This window comes from Crinia signifera, chromosome 19 (assembly GCF_055691185.1).
Source record: "Crinia signifera chromosome 19, ASM5569118v1, whole genome shotgun sequence".
Taxonomy (NCBI): domain Eukaryota; kingdom Metazoa; phylum Chordata; class Amphibia; order Anura; family Myobatrachidae; genus Crinia; species Crinia signifera.
In genome coordinates this window covers 141354394-141376129 of record NC_139226.1, presented here as the reverse complement: position 1 = coordinate 141376129, position 21736 = coordinate 141354394, and the positions used below count along the sequence as shown (strand labels likewise).

General features: G+C 46.5%; 1 protein-coding gene across 1 annotated transcript in view; it reads left to right on the top strand.

Annotated features, from left to right (window-relative positions):
* The window catches only part of PKNOX2 (PBX/knotted 1 homeobox 2), a 314173-nt gene that overhangs the window by 287531 nt on the left and 4906 nt on the right, over nucleotides 1-21736 (top strand). Inside the window, exon 12 of the mRNA XM_083161584.1 lies at nucleotides 12348-12467. Within this exon, the coding sequence (XP_083017710.1) occupies nucleotides 12348-12467 (120 nt within the window). The remainder of the gene's footprint in view (nucleotides 1-12347; nucleotides 12468-21736) is intronic.

The following is a 21736-nucleotide window of genomic DNA, read 5'->3' as shown; positions in this document are numbered from 1 at the left end:
ACCTGATACTTAAGTGCTGATTGGCTGCTGCATTCTCACATTCACTTATCACTTCACCAGGCTGAATACATCTGCCCTGTCCACTTTATCACTTCACCAGGCTGAATACATCTGCCCTGTCCACTTTATCACTTCACCAGGCTGAATACATCTGCCCTGTCCACTTTATCACTTCACTAGGCTGAATACATCTGCCCGGTCTCTTCAGCATGGTAAGAAATGGGATATTTGGCCTATAAAATGGGGCACATACTGTATATTTACCCAAAATGGATTTTTATGCAAAAAACTTGTGCCCCTAGTAATTACTGTACGAAGACACGTGCTAACACATGTTACTCACTTCTGATCCCATGCTGGGAATATTGTCATTGTAATCATTAAATATGTAGAAATTAATTACAATGTGTGTATCCATATGTATAATGGGGTGTACGGACGTGTCCTCATATAACATTCCTTCTCTGAGGGCCGAGTGTCTTGTAAACTGCTTAGTTTCATGTGGGACACTTGTATATCTGTGTGGGACTAAGGCTGAGTCTGTATAGGCGTTTCTCCATGCCAAGTTCCGTTGTGCTCCGTATGCAGACTCAGTCGCACACAGATATACAAGTGTCACATATCAAACTAAGCAGTGACGTGGTTTCACTGCATCACATTGCAAAGACGACTCTACATCTCTCAGCGTGACTCACGCCAGGAGTCTGGTGGTGCGTTAGACTTTTCACGTCCACTTTCTGATGATTACAGAAGACACACTAATGCCTTTCACTGTCACAACTTTTCTGTTTCTTGTATATGTCTCATATACTAAAATGTCCACACCAGTTGCAGGAGACTAACACACAGGTTGTGATACTGGGGAAGTGCGACAGCCCCTAATATCACAAAGATGCGTCTCATCTCTTGGGGAAAGCATATGTACTTCTGATCACAAATCTATGTTCTGCTGTGATCTGCAAACTACACATGTCTATGAAGGTTACTGACTTACCACTTGTATATTGGGTGTGGTCCTATGACGTTGGTTATATCCCTGCTGGCTGCCATATACTGTATGAGCGGTGCAGCAGAGCGCTTGTCTGAATACAGACTGTGAAAGCGGGGACTCTCTATACTTCTGACTTTTTGTGGGGTTTCGGAAAAGTTTTTGGTACTGGTTTTGTACTTGGCTGATTTGCATGTGAATTTGTTATTGTTGGAGTGCGCTATTACTGGACTCTCGTTTATAGCACTAAGGATTTTAGCATTTAGTTGTGAAGCAAATATATTAATGACCATTTAATAATTACACATTTACTTTGTACATAGTATAACGAGTTTACCATATCCACTCAAAATACATGTGTGAGAGGGGAGGAAGTGACCGACTGTGATTGGGTGTATTTCAGTACCATTTGTAAGGTGACGCTAAGGAAATACTAAGCCACACCCCCTAGCTCCGCCCAAACCACACCACATTGGTTGAGGTATTTCCCCCTTTTTGCTACTGCAAGCTGTGACCATTGGCAGGTATGTCAGGATTTGCTGATGTGACTGTTGGCAGGTATGTCAGGATTTGCTGATGTGACCATTGGCAGGTATGTCAGGATTTGCTGATGTGACCGTTGGCAGGTATGTCAGGATTTTCTGATGTGACTGTTGGCAGGTATGTCAGGATTTTCTGATGTGACTGTTGGCAGGTATGTCAGGATTTTCTGATGTGACCGTTGGCAGGTATGTCAGGATTTGCTGATGTGACCATTGGCAGGTATGTCAGGATTTGCTGATGTGACTGTTGGCAGGTATGTCAGGATTTGCTGATGTGACTGTTGGCAGGTATGTGAGGATTTGCTGATGTGACTGTTGGCAGGTATGTCAGGATTTGCTGATGTGACTGGTGGCAGGTATGTCAGGATTAGCTGATGTGACTGTTGGCAGGTATGTCAGGATTAGCTGATGCGACTGTTGGCAGGTATGTCAGGATTTGCTGATGTGACTGTTGGCAGGTATGTCAGGATTTGCTGATGTGACTGTTGGCAGGTATGTGAGGATTTGCTGATGTGACTGTTGGCAGGTATGTGAGGATTTGCTGATGTGACTGTTGGCAGGTATGTGAGGATTTGCTGATGTGACTGTTGGCAGGTATGTGAGGATTTGCTGATATGACTGTTGGCAGGTATGTCAGGATTTTCTGATGTGACCGTTGGCAGGTATGTCAGGATTTGCTGATGTGACCATTGGCAGGTATGTCAGGATTTGCTGATGTGACTGTTGGCAGGTATGTCAGGATTTGCTGATGTGACTGTTGGCAGGTATGTGAGGATTTGCTGATGTGACTGTTGGCAGGTATGTCAGGATTTGCTGATGTGACTGTTGGCAGGTATGTCAGGATTTGCTGATGTGACTGTTGGCAGGTATGTCAGGATTTGCTGATGTGACTGTTGGCAGAATTTGCTGATGTCGGTGTTTTTACCCAGTTAGAATTATTATTACTATAACTATGTTTTATATATAAGGCGTTAGAGGTTCAGTATCACAGGGAATAAAATTGACAACAGGAGACACAAGTAGATCCATGCAGACAGTATATAAATGCGCAATGATACATAAATACACTGTGCACTAAGCACAACTATGTAAAGCCCTGTTCATATGAGCTTACACTCTACAGGGTATTGGCATTAGAATGGTAACATCCCATAACATAACTGTATTGGGCAGCCAGTGATTCTGCGGCTGCTGCTGGACATTAGAGTATAACACCAGCAACAACGATTGTCAGATAACGTGCGGTGATGACACCGGCCTCCGACGCCTGCAGGGACCACCAAGCAGAATGTGTGCTGCTCTCTGTCTCCGAGGCTGTCCCCAGGCACCGGCTAAGAGCTGGCAGCTTATTTGCAGCTGAAGAGAGCACATTTGGAGTGGCTCTTTTGAGGAGGAACGCACTTTCGGAATTGGCGTCCTGTGTTTCACCTCTGCAAGAAATTGAATGATGGATGAAGAGACATAAAAATGTCTGGCATGCCAGCCTTGTTTATGTCCGTAACGGCTTGATGGGCTGGTGAAACCCATTCATAAATGAAACCGCCGGACTACAAAGTGGCACTCGGGAGACCAAACTTTTCCTACAAATAAATCACAATTTCATCAAAAAGTTTTCAGAGTTCTCCTGGGAAAGCGGGAGCGGAGGTGAGTGTGTCGGTGTGAGTTCCTTAGAGTCTCGTGGCATGGAAGACGACAAACGCATCATCCTGGCCATACAACATGTGCGCCGACAGTATTACGTATGAGCTGGGCCTCTCCGAAGACCAGGACTTTGCCGACTCTTCATTTACTGAATCCTCCAATTCCCTGGCTGTAGGGAACAGAGTCCCTGGATTTCTTATATTACAAAATGTGCTTCATTTACAGTTACATTATATTCCTGTAATATTAGCACTCAGCGAGTTTTCTGTCTGATGTATGTACCATTATGTACGCTGTGAAATCAGACATATAACATCATTATAACATCGCCTGCGGCCATGATCAACACTGGAAAGAAAAGTTTTACGTCAAATTTTAGTCCTTGCTTTGGCTTGGCCCCTTTGTGGCGCTTGTCTGCAGATGAATTGTGCTACTTGGTTTGGGAAGATCATTTACTCCATGTTTGTCTTTTTCCTCTGTATTCTCAATTAGTGACATAATTGTCCCCTCAGCCCCATTAGTCTCATTTTCAATGTAACCTCTGAGCTGTTTTTGTCTATATACTGTTCTGTGCCAGCTGTAAGATTTCACCTGTTTGCCCTGTCCAACACATGCACTGATTGTTCTATATTTCCACTTCAAAAACAATCAGCTGTCATTAAGCTAAATAGAAGAATGCATTCTTATGTGCCTGTAATCAGTGGCATAACTATAAATTTTGCTCCCCCCTGCCAAAATGTTTGTGTTCCCCCCCCCCCCAGGCATAACGGAGAAGCTGAAGTAGATGAGAGAGGAAAAGAGACCAACAGACATTGCTGCTTCCCTTGGCTCCAACGCATCCCAGGCCGCCCTAGAACGCCCATCCTGTACACAGTAGCCTATAGCCGGCTCTGTGTACAGTCAATTGAATCAGTGGAGGGATTTGTTGTCTCTGCCATGACCGCACCTGCGCTGCGACTCGCCTCCGGTGCTCGGCCAGTGGGCAGCGGCAGGCAGCAGCATGTCAGTGCGTCGAGCGGGTGTCGGCACCCACACAGACCCTGCTGCCACTTGCTCCCCCAAGCGGCTGCTGGGGCTGCCTTACAGTAGTTACGCCACTGCCTGTAATTACTTATCTGTGTGACAGTGACGAGGGTCTCCGTCACCGTAAGCCGCTGCAGTACAAGGTCATGGGTCACTATCGGCACTTTACGCCCTTCTTGGTGGCATATGCTGTATACTCAGATCACCCACCAGGATTATAAGCACAGCTCCCACTTTGCGTCATTAATATATGAAATGTATATTTTAATGTTCACTTTTCAGATTCTGCTTGCTGAGCGGCAGGAAATTAACCACACTGGCAAAGAATTTAATTTGTACTCAATTACAAAATTACCTACGCATAGTAGGATGCCCTGAAGCCGTCCGTTCTGGTGATTTAGCTGCAGCATTGTACATGGTAAATATCATGTAACATCTACATATTAAGCATTTTTATTATGGAATTAATGCTTCACGGTATGTTAATATGACCACCAGGGGGGGAGGGGGGGGGAGGTAATGAGAACAAAGCATAATATAAGCATTCAGTGCTGATGTCTGCAGTGTCCCACGTACGTCTCCACATGTGGATGGCGGTCTCCACAAGTCATAAAGTGTCTGACTGCGTAGCGTGCAATGGGCAGACACTTGCTTACATGATTCCCACAGTTATGGGCATAAAGCTTGTAGTAACGACACAATCTCATGTAATATGCAGATATTATACGCTATACATGGATCAGTCTTACAAAATGGAGATATAGAGGTTATTATCTATAGTGTTAGCTGACTGGGGATAAATAAACACTACTGGTTCAGCATTTACATATTTGTAAATGAGCATGAGGCAAGCACCGCCTACTCCTAATGCCACCCTATCTGAATGACTCATAGGGCTTTCCCGTACCAGTCAGGTGGCAAGCACCGCCTCCTCATAATGCCACCTTATCTGAATGACTCATAGGGCCTTCCTGTAGTGGTCAGGGGGCAAGCACCGCCTCCTCATAATGCCACCCTATCTGAATGACTCATAGGGCCTTCCTGTAGTGGTCAGGGGGCAAGCACCACCTCCTCATAATGCCACCCTATCTGAATGACTCATAGGACCTTCCCCTAGTGATCAGGGGGCAAGCACCGCCTACTCCTAATGCCACCCTATCTGAATGACTCATAGGGCTTTCCCGTACCAGTCAGGTGGCAAGCACCACCTCCTCATAATGCCACCCTATCTGAATGACTCATAGGACCTTCCCCTAGTGATCAGGGGGCAAGCACCGCCTACTCCTAATGCCACCCTATCTGAATGACTCATAGGGCTTTCCCGTACCAGTCAGGTGGCAAGCACCGCCTCCTCATAATGCCACCCTATCTGAATGACTCATAGGGCCTTCCTGTAGTGGTCAGGGGGCAAGCACCACCTCCTCATAATGCCACCCTATCTGAATGACTCATAGGACCTTCCCGTAGAGGTCAGAGGGAAACCTATAGACCTATAGAATGACTTTTAGGTTCTCATTTTAAGTTGGAAACAAGGCCGCTGTGGGGACGGATCTTGTGATGGTCAGTGGCTGCGCATGCGTCAAAACCCGAATACACAACCATGAGTGACTACAGCGTCCTATGTGCCTCCATCCCAATATCACTTGCAGTTTAATGGACGTCAAAGGGCGGGCGCTGGTCTTGCACCAGGATGAGTTCTGTGGCATGCAGACAGCAATTTTGGCTACTTACAGCCATAGGTGCCGATTCTGTGGGTGCTCAAGGGCCCGAGCACCCACGGAAATTGTTGAGCACCCACGGGCCCGAGTCCCGCTGCTGGGCTGCTAATTTGTGGCTGCAGCACCCACATTGCCGGACCCGCCACCTGGGAAACAGTATGCCGGGAAGAGTGTATTCTGTCCACGTAGTACCTGCACTGTGGGGGCATTTATGTACCTGCACTGTGGGGGCATTTATGTATCTGCACTGTGGGGGCATTTATGTACCTGCACTGTGGGGGCATTTATGTATGTGGAACTCTGTTGCCGTAATTTAAATGTTGGAGACAACTGTGCTCCATAATACAAATTGGTATTATTTTGTGGTCACACCCCTTCCCCATGAAGCCACTCCTCTATATTTTTGGCTTGAGCACCCACCAGCAGAAACATAAATCGGCACCTATGCTTACAGCTGTGCATAAGGAGATATCTGTCTGGTTTCAGATGGATGTGTTACATCTGTACATAGGTGCTGATCCTGGTATGGCTGCAGCCGCACCAGTGCCACCAGCTCTGAGTTTAGTGGAGATTCAGTTATTCCAGAGCTGGCAAAGCAAATGTATCAATATGACATCTCTGCTGGGAATGTGTACAGTATATAACCAGATCCAGCACACGTGTAGTCTCTTATTATATACAGTATATCACATGTACAAATGTATCAATATGACATCTCTGCTGGGAATGTGTACAGTATATAACCAGATCCAGCACACGTGTAGTCTCTTATTATATACAGCAGGGGTCTTCAACCCATGGCCCGCGGGCCACGAGTGGCCCGCGGAGCTGATCTCAGTGGCCCCCTGCCCGCCATGCACAGGAATTTTTTTTTTTAAGTAAAAGAAAACGCTGCCGAGGGAGGCAGCGTAATGGAGTCCCCCCGGGTGCCGCCTACCCGATTTTCATTGGCTGCAGGCAGGGCAGAGGAGTGGATCCAGCGCGGCTGAGGGAGGAGGAGGCGGCGCGTCTGGTGGGAGCTGGGGAATTGGGACCCGGCGAAGCTGCGGGAGGAGGAGACGCAGCTGGTGGGAGGAGGGGACCCGGCGCCGGAACTGCAGGAGGAGGAGGCACAGCTGGCGGAGGGGACCCGGCAAAACTGCAGGAGGAGGCATGGATGGTGGAAGCAGGTGACCTGGCAAAGCTGCAGGATAAGGAGGTACAGCTGGCAGGAGCAGGGGACCTGGCAAAGCTGCAGCCATTACTGGGGGAATTGTGTGTGGGGCATTACTGAGGATATTGTGTGTGAGGGGCACTGCTGGGGCATTGTGTGTGAGGGGCACTTCTGGGGTATTGTGTGGGGGCACTGCTGGGGCATTGGGTGAGGGGCACTGCTGGAGCATCATATGTATAAGCAGGAGTACTGCTGGCATTATGGTCTGTTGCATAATGGGCATCAGTGTGGGGCATAATGTGCAATGGGCATAATTTTGTGTGGATTAATGTGTAATGGGCATCACGGTGTGTGGCATAATGTAAAATGGGCATTACGGTGTATGACAATGTACAACAGGTATTACGGTGTGTGGCATAATGTCTAATGGACACTATGGTGTGATGCACAATGTGTAATGGGCATTACGGATAAACAGTGTAACAGTGTATATTGATTTAAGTAGCCTTTCATTGTTTGGGCTTGATCTGTGAGGCATACTAGTTCACTGTGCAGCCTTCAGTCAACTTAAGCGTGTGAGGACAATGACCATTCCTGCGGTAACCAATGTCTGGTCATGCAGGTTGCAAAAGAGGTGTCAGGTAATTGTTTTCCTGCAAGATTACACTGTTTAAAATAAGACCACGCCCCTTATAATTAGGCCACACCCCTTTTGGGAGCGCGCCTACGGCGCGTGCAATTTATTCAATATCAAATTATATATGGGGATGGGGCACATATTTTACTGTTTGCACTGGAACCCTAATTGGCTGCTGATGACTATTGGGGTATGTGTGTGTAGGGGGCTTATGTGCTGAGTATGGGCGGCTGTGCCAACTATCTATGAAGGACTGTGCTGACGTTATAGGAGAGCTGTGATTCTATGAGGCTGTCCAAAATACCGCAGTAGAGTTTAGTGGCCCTCGGGCTTCACTGGATTTTTTTAGGTGGCCCACGCTGTCTTAAAGGTTGAAGACCCCTGATATACAGTATATCACATGTACAAATGTATCAATATGACATCTCTGCTGGGAATGTGTACGGTATATAACCAGATCCAGCACACACGTGTAGTCTCTTATTATATACAGTATATCACATGTACAAATGTATATTCTCATTGTACTGAATAAGGCAGTGTTCCCCAAACTTGTAGGAGTGCCCTGCATTTGTGGTACATGATCAATTAAAATTACTTCTGTTCAAAGTAATAAGGAAAAGCATAAAATATGTGCACAACCAGTAGCGAGACCTGGGGGATACTGAGACCCGGTCACCACGTAACAGCCTGACAGTTGCTTAGTACGGCTGGATCGGCAATTAGCTGCAAATCCGCCATGGAATGATTTCCCAGTGTGCGCAGTGACTCAGCGGCTGTTATAGAACCAGGCTGATTGGGGCGGAGACTTCCCTGCGGTTTCCCTGACACTCCCAGAAAACGTCTGGTTACCACCCACGAACGCCGGCTTCCTGTCAGTCAACTTGTGTACAGCTAGCGATCAAAAGGTTAGCAGGATTGTATCGCAGGATGGCCTCACACATGGGCGCTATGATCTGAACGCATACGCAGTCTATCGATAATCACCTGGTCTGTTAATCTGTAGCCGTGCGATCAAGTCTGAATAACCCCCCTGTCCCTCAACTAATAACTGACATATAAACACAATTTACTTTATTTAATGTTTTCTGGGGAATCGTTGGCTTCATAGGGCTGTGAAAAAATTCTAATGATCTAGGCCACCGTGACTCAGTCTGGAACCTCTAGATTAATGGTGTGTACACACGTTAGATGTGCCTTAAGATCCTATCCACGATCTGATCAGATAGGATCGTGGATAGGATCTGAAGGCACATCCGATTTGCATCCTATCTTGACTATATAGTGCAGATCTGCCCTATATAGTCAAGGCAGCCAAGACTTTCTGGCTTCCGATACGTGAACGCGCATCGGGATCGGATCGGGATCGCAAGGGTTAAAACCCTTGCGATCTGCATCCGATTCCGATCCGACGCCGATCCGATGTTGACTATATCGTCAACATCGGAAAGGGAATCGGACCGTGTGTACACAGCATAAGGATTATTGTACGAAGCATAAATTACCGAACATTCCACCATAGAAACCGTTCATTTCTATTTATCTTCTTACTATTCACAGAACAAGATTTTTTCTATCTTGCGCGTTAGGCAATGTGATATTTCATAGCCGCACCGACAATGCCCAGTATAAATGCGATAATACATCTCCTAGCTCCATCCACAGTGACATCACATAATTGTAATGCTACTGTACATAACACATCTTATAGCTCCACCCATAGTGACATCACATGAATGTAAACTTGTACATAAAACATCTGCTAGCTCCAACCATAGTGACATCACATGAATGTAAACTTGTACATAAAACATATAGCATCACCCAAAATGACATCACATGAATATAATGTTACTGTATGTAAGACACATCATAACTCCACCCACAATGACATCACATGAATGTAATGTTCATCACACATTTCATAGCTCCACCCACAATAACATCACATGCATGTTACCATACATAACATGTCTCATAGCTCCACCCACAGTGACATCATATAAATGTAATGTTACTGTACAAAATGCATCTAACCACCCACAATGACTTAGTATAAATGTACTGCTATATAACATCCCCTATTACACATGTATGATGCTACAGGACACATCACATACCCACGTCTACAATTGGCTAAATGGAGTTATTATAGGGAATTCTGCTGTAGAGAAGCACCTGGGGGTCATCCTAGATGAACAATTGGGTAATAGTGCTCACTGCTCATGTGCAGCAGCAAAAGCAAACCGGACACTGGCATGCATAAAAAAGGGGTATGGATTCAAGGGATGCCAATTTGATAGTGCCTCTTTACAAGGCATTGGTGAGACCACACTTGGAGTACTGTGTTCAGTTCTGGGCACCGCACCTTAGGAAGGACATAAATGAACTGGAACAGGTACAGAGAAGGGCGACTAAGCCAGTAACAGATCTGGAATCACTAGAATACAAGGATAGGTTATACCAGGCTGAATATGTTATCACAGGAGAAATGGAGGCTGAGAGGTGATAGGATTAGTAGGTTCACATACAGGACTGGGAATCATATGGAACTGGGAGATGATTGGTCAGTAACAGGCCTATACTTAGGACACGCGGGCATGTACTGAGGCTCGGGGAAAATAAATTCCGTACTGAATTAAGAAGAGGATTCTTCACCATTAGAGCAGTAACATGCTGGAACTCATTGCCGGTGGGGTGGTTACAACAACTACTGTTAATGAATTTACATCAAACTGGGTGCATTATTGGACACTAAGGGAATCCTATAGATATGACTCACCTCAGTAGTCAGGTTGAACTCGATGGAATAATGTCTTTTTTCAGCCTTAATTACTATGTTACTATGTATGTTACAGTGATGTCATACACAAGGTATTTGTCACATCTCAGTTACCCACTTTTCCCAGCTTCGGTCTCTGTCACCACAATGCAGGACTAATAATAGTCTCCATAGCATCGCCTGGGATCGATGTGAATGACTTACCCCCGGCTCTAACACAGGATTATCTGTCAGTGATCGGACCCGCACATTGTCTTTCTCACTTCACCTCCATCATTACCATGGAAACCAAGATGCTATTGTGAGGAGACTGGGAAGGTGGTCTCCATGACAACTCATACTGCCTTATAAAGCCTGACTTCCTGGGAAGAGAGAGCAGCTTACAGGATAAGCCTGTGACCAACAAAACTAATCTGTCAGGATCCAGGTCTGCAGGAAGCCTCACATTCCCATAATATATACTGAACTATACAGATATAAGCAGTCCGCCTGTAACACCCGTCCGCTATGGCCTGAGAGGCCTGGAACAGTGGGTCAGTAGTGACCTATCCAAATATGCCGCCGAGATTCCTGGTAGAGCGCATGGTCATCAAGAGGCTGGCATTTATAGAGGCAGGTGTGAGCCATGAAGCCTAGCTTTGAGCAGCAGTCCACACGTTTCCTCCTATACAGGGCAAGATTATTGTCATTTGGTCATGTACCATCGGGCCAGGCGACCTTCGCGACAGCTCGGAGCTGGCAGAGATCGGGTCTCTTTCCATACCTTGCTCTCTAGTGTAGAAGCGCATTTCTGGGCTCACTGTCAGCAAATGAAGCTTCAAACACAACAAAGTGCCACTGTTACAAAGTCCTGGGGTTTCATGCCATAGATGTGGATAAGCTGGGCAGTTTTGGAGGAGGGCATGTGATGGGACTTCTGCAGGCCTTGGCACAGAGGTGATAGGTCAGATGTGATTTGTCTGTAGGTCGACTCCAAAGCGAGGTTGTTTGCATAACATTCTATAGGGACCTACCTGATAACGAGGTTACCTGGACGCTGTGGGTAGGCCCATACTTTTGGCCAACATTATGCAAAGAACCTCAGTTTTACTGATTTGCCACAATTCTGTTTGTATTCTTGTGTGATGTGTAAGGTTCAAATGGTTGGCGCAATCTATTTTTTTTTCCTAATTTTTTCCATTTATCGCAACCATTTTAGTCCTTTACATCCAAGCTGGCTTGGATTGGTAATACTAACCTGTGCCTAGCGCAGCGGTGACTGAACGAGGCACCTTGCCCGATGTATGGTGAACAAAGCGGTACACTAATTGTGCTTTAACACCCAAAATGACCCCCAAAAACTTTAAAAACTTGTCATTCTGTTTTGTGTTCACCATTTTCATGTTGACCTTTTCACCTGTTTTCCATTGCCAAGCTGACCTAATGACCTTGTTGACCTTTTGACCCAGTCAACCTATTCTATTTAGTGTTGAACCATTGGTCCATACACCGTGTTGGCAAAAAAAAAAATTGCTTTTGCAACAGCCCCCCCCCCCCCCCTCCCCCCATAGCAATTATCATATTGTAGTAGTATTTGGTGGTCTTTGTGTGATCTGTATATTAATATGTTGCCTTCTTATACAGTTTCTTCATACTGTGCTACCCTTATCTCTGGCAGTTCTATACTCTCACCATCATAAATTAGTCAGGGGAAGCCCGGGCATCTCTAGGGAAGGCCCCTTGGTCACATACATATAAATAAGGCAGTTGTCGGTATCTGCAGCTTGTTGATTACTTGTACATGAAGGGCTGTGTCCTGTCCTGTTCTCCGTGGACTCACAAATTTGCTGTTTGTAAACTTCCAGCTTCTCTCCTGTCCCGCAGGTCAATCTGGAACTGACCTCTCTGCTTGATGGGGAAGATAAAAAGTCTAAAAACAAGCGTGGAGTCCTTCCGAAGCACGCCACCAACATAATGCGCTCGTGGCTTTTCCAGCACCTAATGGTAAGAAAGAGCCACTTATTCTGCCTGCTAACCCGTAATATCCTCCGCTCTCACTTTGTGGCAGTAGAAATCTCCCTTACTGGTACATTCAGTCTCCTTATCTACATGGTATTGCTGAAAACCACATTAGCCATTGGCCTACAATGCTGAGCCACCCTGTCTTGGAAATCATTGGGACAAATCTTTACCTTTGAGGTTGCTTAATGGGAATACACTGGTGAAACGTCATGCCCCTGGGGCATTCCAAGCCACGGTCACTATAACACTAGTATTGCTTAGTACATTCCCAGCCATGAAACCTCTCAGTGCAGGAAAATGTATAATTAGTGCGTCCATAATAATGGCCCCAACTCATTATCCAGCTAGTCCCAGTACTGTGCATTCTCCCCCAAATCTAGCCTGCCGATGCCTCACACTAAAATAGTCATCTTCCATACTTCACGTCGGTCACTCTGATTGTCTCCAGCAGACGTGACCTCCCTGAATGAATCTGGTTGCGGTGGTCGGGCATTCGCCAGACCGCAGCGCTGAGATCCCGTCTTTTATTTACTCTGCATCCTGACTGCTGAATTCTACAACACCGCCACATGAAGAGCATTATGCACGAACATTAAAGTCAGCCATTAAAAGTCACCAGGAAGAGGAGCCTTTAACGAAGGCATAAATTCCCTGGTAAATTAAACTGTCGCAGACAAAAGGGAAATTAAGTCTGAGAATAGACTTGTACAAACGAGCCGACGCGTTAACTCCTTCACTTCTAGACCCGCAGATAGATTCTGAATTAGAAAGACGTAAATATATTAAAGGCAATATCTAATGATCTATTTATTTGATACATAAAAATATACATATTTCCATTGTACCATAAAGCTTCCATTGTTGAGCAACGTGTTACCGCTTTATTGCGTGGTGGTTTACGGTTGTGGTCAGATGGATGTCGTCATTGCACTTGCAGCCTGCTCATTACAAGAGCTTCAAATCTGCTTCTCACTCATTTTATGTAATATTTACTGGAGAATAGATGGTCAGTGCCCGGCATCGGTTGCTGGTTTTAGAAGAGGGTTCTTATTTTTGTGGTGGTGAGTGATGGCTGCTAGAAAACTATAAGCTTCAGCATCTTCCATGGTCGCCGTGTAGATCATCATAAACCAACAAAAAGAAGAGCCTCAGAATAATAGGCGAGAACGCTGGCTGGTCCAATGCTGAGGCAAGTAAAAGAGCTCACAGCTTAGAATCCCGGGCACACCTACATGATGCCCATTCAGATCTCTCCAACTTCTGATTCAATACTGTCGGCGTCAATTGTGAGGCCAAACCCACTCATCCATGACAGTGATATTAATGCCTCCTCTACACAACATGCCTGGGTGTCACTGGGCCCATTCTGTTGAGTTAGAACACAGATGAAATGTATTAACGGAATCCTTACTGCCTCCAAAATCTGAATGGAAGAACTTCTAACATTGTCAGAGCGTTGATGAGGAACTTCTCTTCTGGAGGAGATCACAGGAGGAGCCTCCACCTTTGATGATATTCCATAAATGGAGACCGATGCAGATGGTCTGGCTATGGAAATGTTGGATGTAATTGTCCCTGACAGGATCGTCCTGGGTCTTGTGGGATAAGTACGGTAACAGATGACATCCGGCACATGCTTCACAGGTTAGATTGTCGCCAAATACCATCTCGTTTATGATGCACAGTGAGGGCAGTCTTTGTTTTAAATTTGGATGGCCCCGTCCTCTTCCACACATTGGTATGGATGCCTACACTGTCTGGAGACATCCTACAAGCTAAAAGTGCACCAAGGCCGGTGGAGGTGGGGAAACACTGTGCAGCATTGGAAATGTTACATAAGACCACTTTTATTGAATATAACTTTTAGGTTTCTTAAACATTGCTCAGTGAGGTGACACAGGGCAGCCTTCACTGCACGAGGAATCTGTGTGTTAGTCTATGTAGAAGTCTGTGTCTCTGCACCAGCGCATCCAGAAGCAGCAAAACGTGTCCCATTAAATGTGTAGGGTGAGGCACTACCTGTACCTTCTCAGGGCTGGGCTGCACACCCCTATAATGCACCCACTTCATGCCTTTATCTCACCTCAGTAACGCGCTGTTGAGCTAGGCATAGTGTGTTATACCCTGAATGGAATGCCCTATAACCTGTTGCTTCCATTGGTGGTGCTGACTTTCCTTAGTATGTCCTGGGACAGTTATTAGCAGTGGGATCAGCAGCAGCGAATCAGGAGGAAGATATCAGAAGTCCCAAAGCTGCGTAAAGTCATTTTTATACCACTTTGGCTTCTAAAATGTGATTGGCATCCAGCCGTAAGGCGGATATTTACCTTTACACACAAGTATAGTAGTATTGTCTGTGTCCTGTCCGCCTGCCCCGTATGTAATCTCATGTGGGTGTAGTATAAGTGTCCCAGCATTGTAAACTGCTTGAGTCCCTTCTCTGGGAACATTGGCTGCGTTCCTGCTAGTTCCTCACATTATACCTTCAGTAAGGACAGAATCGCACTTCCACCATCCATGGTTAAAGCCTGATAATCACAGAAGCCCACTAAGACAGGTCCTCCAGGTCCTAAACGTCTCATACCCTGCAGACAGCGGGACCTAACCGCTCCTAATACAGACTGGAGCCTGACATTGCACCTCCCCAGGGCTTTGTGGGCCGCTGTGTGTGTGATGTCACTGTGCTTTGTGCACACTGACTTCTCAATCTTCCTGGTACCCCCGCCGACCTCTCTGACCGCACTGCCCTGCTCGGCAGTGCGATGTGTAGCCATAGGCTACAATGGGCTATCGCCATCCCAGAATGGTGATAGCCCAGAGGTACGATGCCGGGCTGCCCAATGTTAATACATCGGGCAGCTTCGCATCCCCCATAGAAACCTGTGGGGGATGCGGCCGGCGGCGCTGCAGGGGGGGATCGCAGCAGGGATCGGAGATTCCTGCTGCGGTCGCCCTATGATACATTTAGGGGATACTTAGTATTTGCGGCTAAACCCCGAAAACTTGCGTTTTCGGGGATTTAGCCGCAAATATGGTTTGATAAATGGGCCCCTTAGTACTATATGATGGCAAAGGGGGTTATATTATTAAGGTTGTCCCCAGCCTAAGTATTATAGGAAGAAGCCAACTTGATGAACGAACTATCCAACATGTTCGGCTTAATAATGGAAGATGGGAGATATTTTGTCGAGATGGGAGATATTTTGTGATAAGTAGAGAGATATATGCTGGTGCAGTATGGGTAATAGCTTTATATGCGAGTAGAAGTGTTTTATATTGAATACGGTAAGATACAGGCAACCAATGGAGGGACTGGCAGAGCGGATCAGCAGACGATGAGCGTCTTGCAAGGAAGATCAGCCTAGCAGCAGCATTTATAATGGATTGCAGTGGTGAGAGTCTGTTCTTGGGAAGTCCAGTTATGCCCCTTTCAGACCGCACTTTGTAAACGGTATATTGCCTTTTTTTTACAGTTTTAAAACGATAATCTGTGCGGTCTGAAAGGTGCAGGACCACTTAACCGGTTAGAAAATACCGTTTTTTCTAACTGGTTAAAATGCAGGGTCCTACCCGTTTCAGAACCGGTATTTTAGGCTCAAAATCGGCTCTGAAACGGTATTTAGGACCCAGCCAATGAGCTGGGTCCTAAATTCAGCGCAGTGAATATATAATGAGCGCTCATTAAATATTCACAGCACTGGAGCCGCCCCGCGCCCCCCCCCCCGCGCGTGTCGACACCCCTCCCCCCCGCGCGTGTCGACGCCCCCCCCCCCCCCCCCTTGTCGACCTACCCACGTGCAGCCGGTACCTCCGTTGTGGATCCCGGCACTGCAGTTGAGTATGGTTGGAAGCACTTATGAAAAAAAGTGTCTTTCAGAAAATGGCTGCCCCATAGGAAAACCTGTTTAAAAAAACTGTCTTTCGTATGGGGGCAGCCATTTTCCAAAAGTCACTTTTCTTATAAGAAAAGTGACTTTTGGAAAATGGCTGCCCCCATACGAAAGACAGTTTTTTTAAACAGGTTTTCCTATGGGGCAGCCATTTTCTGAAAGACACTTTTTTTCATAAGTGCTTCCAACCATACTCAACTGCAGTGCCGGGATCCACAACGGAGGTACCGGCTGCACGGGGGGTAGGTCGACGGGGAGGGGTGTCGACACGCGCGGGGGGGGGAGGGGGGAGCTGCACGGAGGGGAGGGCTGAAGGCTGCACTGGCTTTGACCCTGTATTTGGAAAGTTTCCAAAAACGGGTCTGCCAGTGTCAAAAAATCGGCACTTAAACGGTAATATACCGTTTAAGAGCTGCGGTGTGAAAGGGGTTTTATCTGGCAGACCCGTTTTTGGAAACGTTTTCAAATACAGGGTCAAAGCCAGTTATGCGGTCTGAAAGCAGCATAAGGAGACTATTGCAATAATCAATGCGGGATATAATGAGTGCATGGATAAGAGATTAGTAGTGTCTTGTGTGAGATACGGTAAATGTTTTACTATTAGTACAAACTATTCATTATATTTGTAAGTTCTGATTTCAACACTTCAATGTTAAAGCTGGTGAATTACAGTAATTTCTCATCCTCTTACTGATCAAATATCCATAGACATGGCTGGGTTCTATTACCCTACGTGTGCCAAAATGGGCACCACAAAAGATTTAATGCCAGTCACTGCAGTGTTGAGTGGTGTAAACCCTGATACAGGTGCACCTGGGGTGTAGACATTGTTTGTAGTCTTGTCATAGGCCGATATGCTGCCAAACATCAGCACAGTATACGGCTTAAATACTCTGTACCCGGTGCCTTACCATAGCGTGGATGAACCAGCGATGCTCGTAGCCTCATTGTTCCATTTTGGTAACCGCACGACCATTGTGCTAAATTGTGCGTGTTTCTATGTTCAAGAATCAACACTGTGATTATAATCTACAGAGGATTATAATATACAGGATTAAAAAAAGAGACTAAAAAATGATTATTTAGAGACAGCGCCCCCTACTGTGTCTGCAATATTATCTCCTAAGAAACACATAGCCTGTAGCTGTTGCTATAATCACACACCTTTAAACCAGGGATGGGGAACCTTAAGCCCTCCAGCTGTTAAACTACACATTCCATCATGCCATGCAACCGTTTTAGCATGGCCAACTAGCAAAACTGTAGCAGGGCATGGTGAGATGTGTAGTTCAACAACATCTGGAGGGCTGAAGGTTCCCCGTCCCTGCTTTAAACCCATCTTCCTCAATACCTATTGATGTCCTTTTCCAGGCTTTGCAGAGATCTCTGCAGTCATGCCCTCTGCTGGACAGTACTGGATGTAAGAAGTGTGGATGGCCATCAAAATCAATGAATTATCGAGAATTATCAATAGTTTATGGCCGATGTCCAATGCTTTTGCCATCAATGACACCGCATAACCAAATTGTTCCATTATACTTTTTACAATATTCTGGGACACGGAGTGTAGCTCTGACAAATACAAACCCTGCCCCCAAGTTCTGAAGGTTCTTATTGGCCCAGACAGAGAGCAGAGATGACCATCAGTTGGTGAAACCATCAATAGTCATCTATTGGCACTTGCCATATCACCAATAATGGTAACATATCGATAGCACTTGCCACACCTTTAGTCTCAAGGCCTTGTTCTTGTAGATCTCTCAAGATGATACTTCACATGGATGTGGCAGATTCTCAGGGTAACGCTGTCTGTGCCAGTGTCCCACTTTCTTGGTTGCCTTTAAAGAGCATTGTCTGCTTCTGGTGAAGAAATATAGATTGGGATCCTCTAGCCCACCTGACTGGTCCTCCAGTGGACAGAAATAAGCAGCTACTGGTGACTCTTGTTAGTACACCTGCATTCAAGTATCTGGCCAGGTTACACCTGCATTCAAGTATCTGGCCAGGTTACACCTGCATTCAAGTATCCGGCCAGGTTACACCTGCATCCAAGTATCCGGCCAGGTTACACCTGCATCCAAGTATCTGGCCAGGTTACACCTGCATCCAAGTATCCGGCCAGGTTACACCTGCATCCAAGTATCCGGCCAGGTTACATCTGCATCCATGTATCCGACCAGGTTACACCTGCATCCAAGTATCCGGTCAAGTTACATCTGCATCCAAGTATCCGGCCAGGTTACACTTGCATCCAAGTATCCGGTCAAGTTACATCTGCATCCAAGTATATGGCCAGGTTACACCTGCATCCAAGTATCCGGCCAGGTTACATCTGCATCCAAGTATCTGGCCAGGTTACATCTGTCACTAGCTGGAAGTCTCTGTTGAAAGTTTATGGTTCCATATAAATAGTGTAAAATCCATTACACAGCATCTAATCCATTATTCTGGGCTGTGGAAATTCTACATCAGATTCCCAGGTCTGGTGACAGTGGTCATGAAGAGAAAGTTTCAGACCAGTTGCAAACCGAAGTGTAGCCTAGCGTATAGAGGCTAGGAGTGTGGAATGGAATGTATATATCAAGCAGACTAGTGTATAGATGCTAGGTGTGTGTGTGATGCTTACGTGTGCTCATCTAGTTGTAATGTCAGTCACCAGCGACGCACAGCACATTGTGCCGATATATCTATATTGGGGGGTACACCAGTTCCATGTAAATATCCATCCTTCAGATCACCATGGGCCATTTTGAAATGGAAGAGCTTCACTTGTATTTTCCACTGTAAGCAGAATCTCGATTGTACCGTGTCTGACTATTGGCGCAGTGGAGCTTGTACTGTGTCTGACTATTGGCGCAGTGGAGCTTGTTCCGTGTCTGACTATTGATGCAGTGGAGCTTGTACCGTGTCTGACTATTGGCGCAGTGGAGCTTGTACCGTGTCTGACTATTGGCGCAGTGGAGCTTGTTCCGTATCTGACTATTGATGCAGTGGAGCTTGTTCTGTGTCTGATTATTGGCGTTTGTTCCGTGTCTGACTATTGATGCAGTGGAGCTTGTACCGTGTCTGACTATTGATGCAGTGGAGCTTGTACCGTGTCTGACTATTGGCGCAGTGGAGCTTGTACCGTGCCTGACTATTGGCGCAGTGGAGCTTGTTCCGTGTCTGACTATTGGCGCAGTGGAGCTTGTTCTGTGTCTGACTATTGGCGCTTGTTCCGTGTCTGACTATTGATGCAGTGGAGCTTGTACCGTGTCTGACTATTGATGCAGTGGAGCTTGTACCATGTCTGACTATTGGCGCAGTGGAGCTTGTATCGTGTCTGACTATTGGCGCAGTGGAGCTTGTACCGTGCCTGACTATTAGCGCAGTGGAGCTTGTTCCGTATCTGACTATTGATGCAGTGGAGCTTGTTCTGTGTCTGACTATTGGCGCTTGTTCCGTGTCTGACTATTGATGCAGTGGAGCTTGTACCGTGTCTGACTATTGATGCAGTGGAGCTTGTACCATGTCTGACTATTGGCGCAGTGGAGCTTGTATCGTGTCTGACTATTGGCGCAGTGGAGCTTGTACCGTGTCTGACTATTGGCGCAGTGGAGCTTGTACCGTGTCTGACTATTGGCGCAGTGGAGCTTGTACCGTGTCTGACTATTGGCGCAGTGGAGCTTGTACCGTGTCTGACTATTGGCGCAGTGGAGCTTGTTCCGTGTCTGACTATTGGCGCAGTGGAGCTTGTTCTGTGTCTGACTATTGGCGCTTGTTCCGTGTCTGACTATTGATGCAGTGGAGCTTGTACCGTGTCTGACTATTGATGCAGTGGAGCTTGTACCATGTCTGACTATTGGCGCAGTGGAGCTTGTATCGTGTCTGACTATTGGCGCAGTGGAGCTTGTACCGTGTCTGACTATTGGCGCAGTGGAGCTTGTACCGTGTCTGACTATTGGCGCAGTGGAGCTTGTACCGTGTCTGACTATTGGCGCAGTGGAGCTTGTACCGTGTCTGACTATTGGCGCAGTGGAGCTTGTTCCGTGTCTGACTATTGGCGCAGTGGAGCAAACCTCCCATCGTAATTTTCTCCATACTATTGTAAATATCCCTCGGCTACGAGCCTGACTTTGTGCTGTCCACCTGTGGCATCTGTGCTGTCCACCTGTGGCATCTGTGCTGTCCACCTGTGGCATCTGTGCTGTCCACCTGTGGCATCTGTGCTGTCCACCTGTGGCATCTGTGCTGTCCACCTGTGGCATCTGTGCTGTCCACCTGTGGCATCTGTGCTGTCCACCTGTGGCATCTGTGCTGTCCACCTGTGGCATCTGTGCTGTCCACCTGTGGCATCTGTGCTATCCACTTGTGGCATCTGTGCTGTCCACCTGTGGCATCTGTGCTGCTGAGGTGTCTTCATACACTATTGCTGCACCACGTTCCACATACTACTTACGCCAAGAGTCTTTTTGCAGGAATGGGATGTGACAAAGCCACTTCAGGAGACCGTCCTGATTATTTTTATGCTGCTGTTACCTGTGTTCAGCTGGATCATGATCCACAATAACTAGGCGCCTGGCTGGTGTATTGAGGCTATCTGTATGAGAACAGATCTGTCCACCATCAGCTGGCGGTACTGAGTGTCCATGGACCTACGTTCCTCATCAGCTGCTGTCTGCATCTGGAGAGATGGGACAAGCTGGAGAATATTATGGGATAAGCAGAGTGATGTAATGTGGTGTAGATTGGATAATAGTGTTATGTGTAAATAGAGTTTAGATTGAATTTGGCTAAATACAGTGACGTAGAAGTATCGTCCGTCATTTACCATGTGTTGGGGGCCCAGTACATTGTGTGAGAAGGGTACGGAGTCTGTACTGCATCCTACTGTACTTGTGTGGTGATCCTTTATGGACTCGCTGGCCATCTTCATGTGTCATTCATATCCCATTTTTGTTATTTATCTTGGGTGTGTCTGTAGTAATATCCTCCCACAGATCTTCTTTGGATAGCAGCGTATCATCCGTAACTTTCCACAGCTGATAGTTCCATTATTCATATTATACACGGCTAATCCCAGATCTGCGCCGCTGGCCAAAGGCTGTTTTGTTTATTTTATTATTTTCTTTTAAAATACAGATCCACACAAATGCGCGCACACACACACACTCCGCAGGTGTCATTGGACGATTGCTAGTGTTCTTCCGTTGTGTGACACACACACACACACTCCGCAGGTGTCATTGGACGATTGCTAGTGTTCTTCCGTTGTGTGACACACACACACACACACTCCGCAGATGTCATTGGACGATTGCTAGTGTTCTTCCGTTGTGTGACACACACACACACACTCCGCAGATGTCATTGGACGATTGC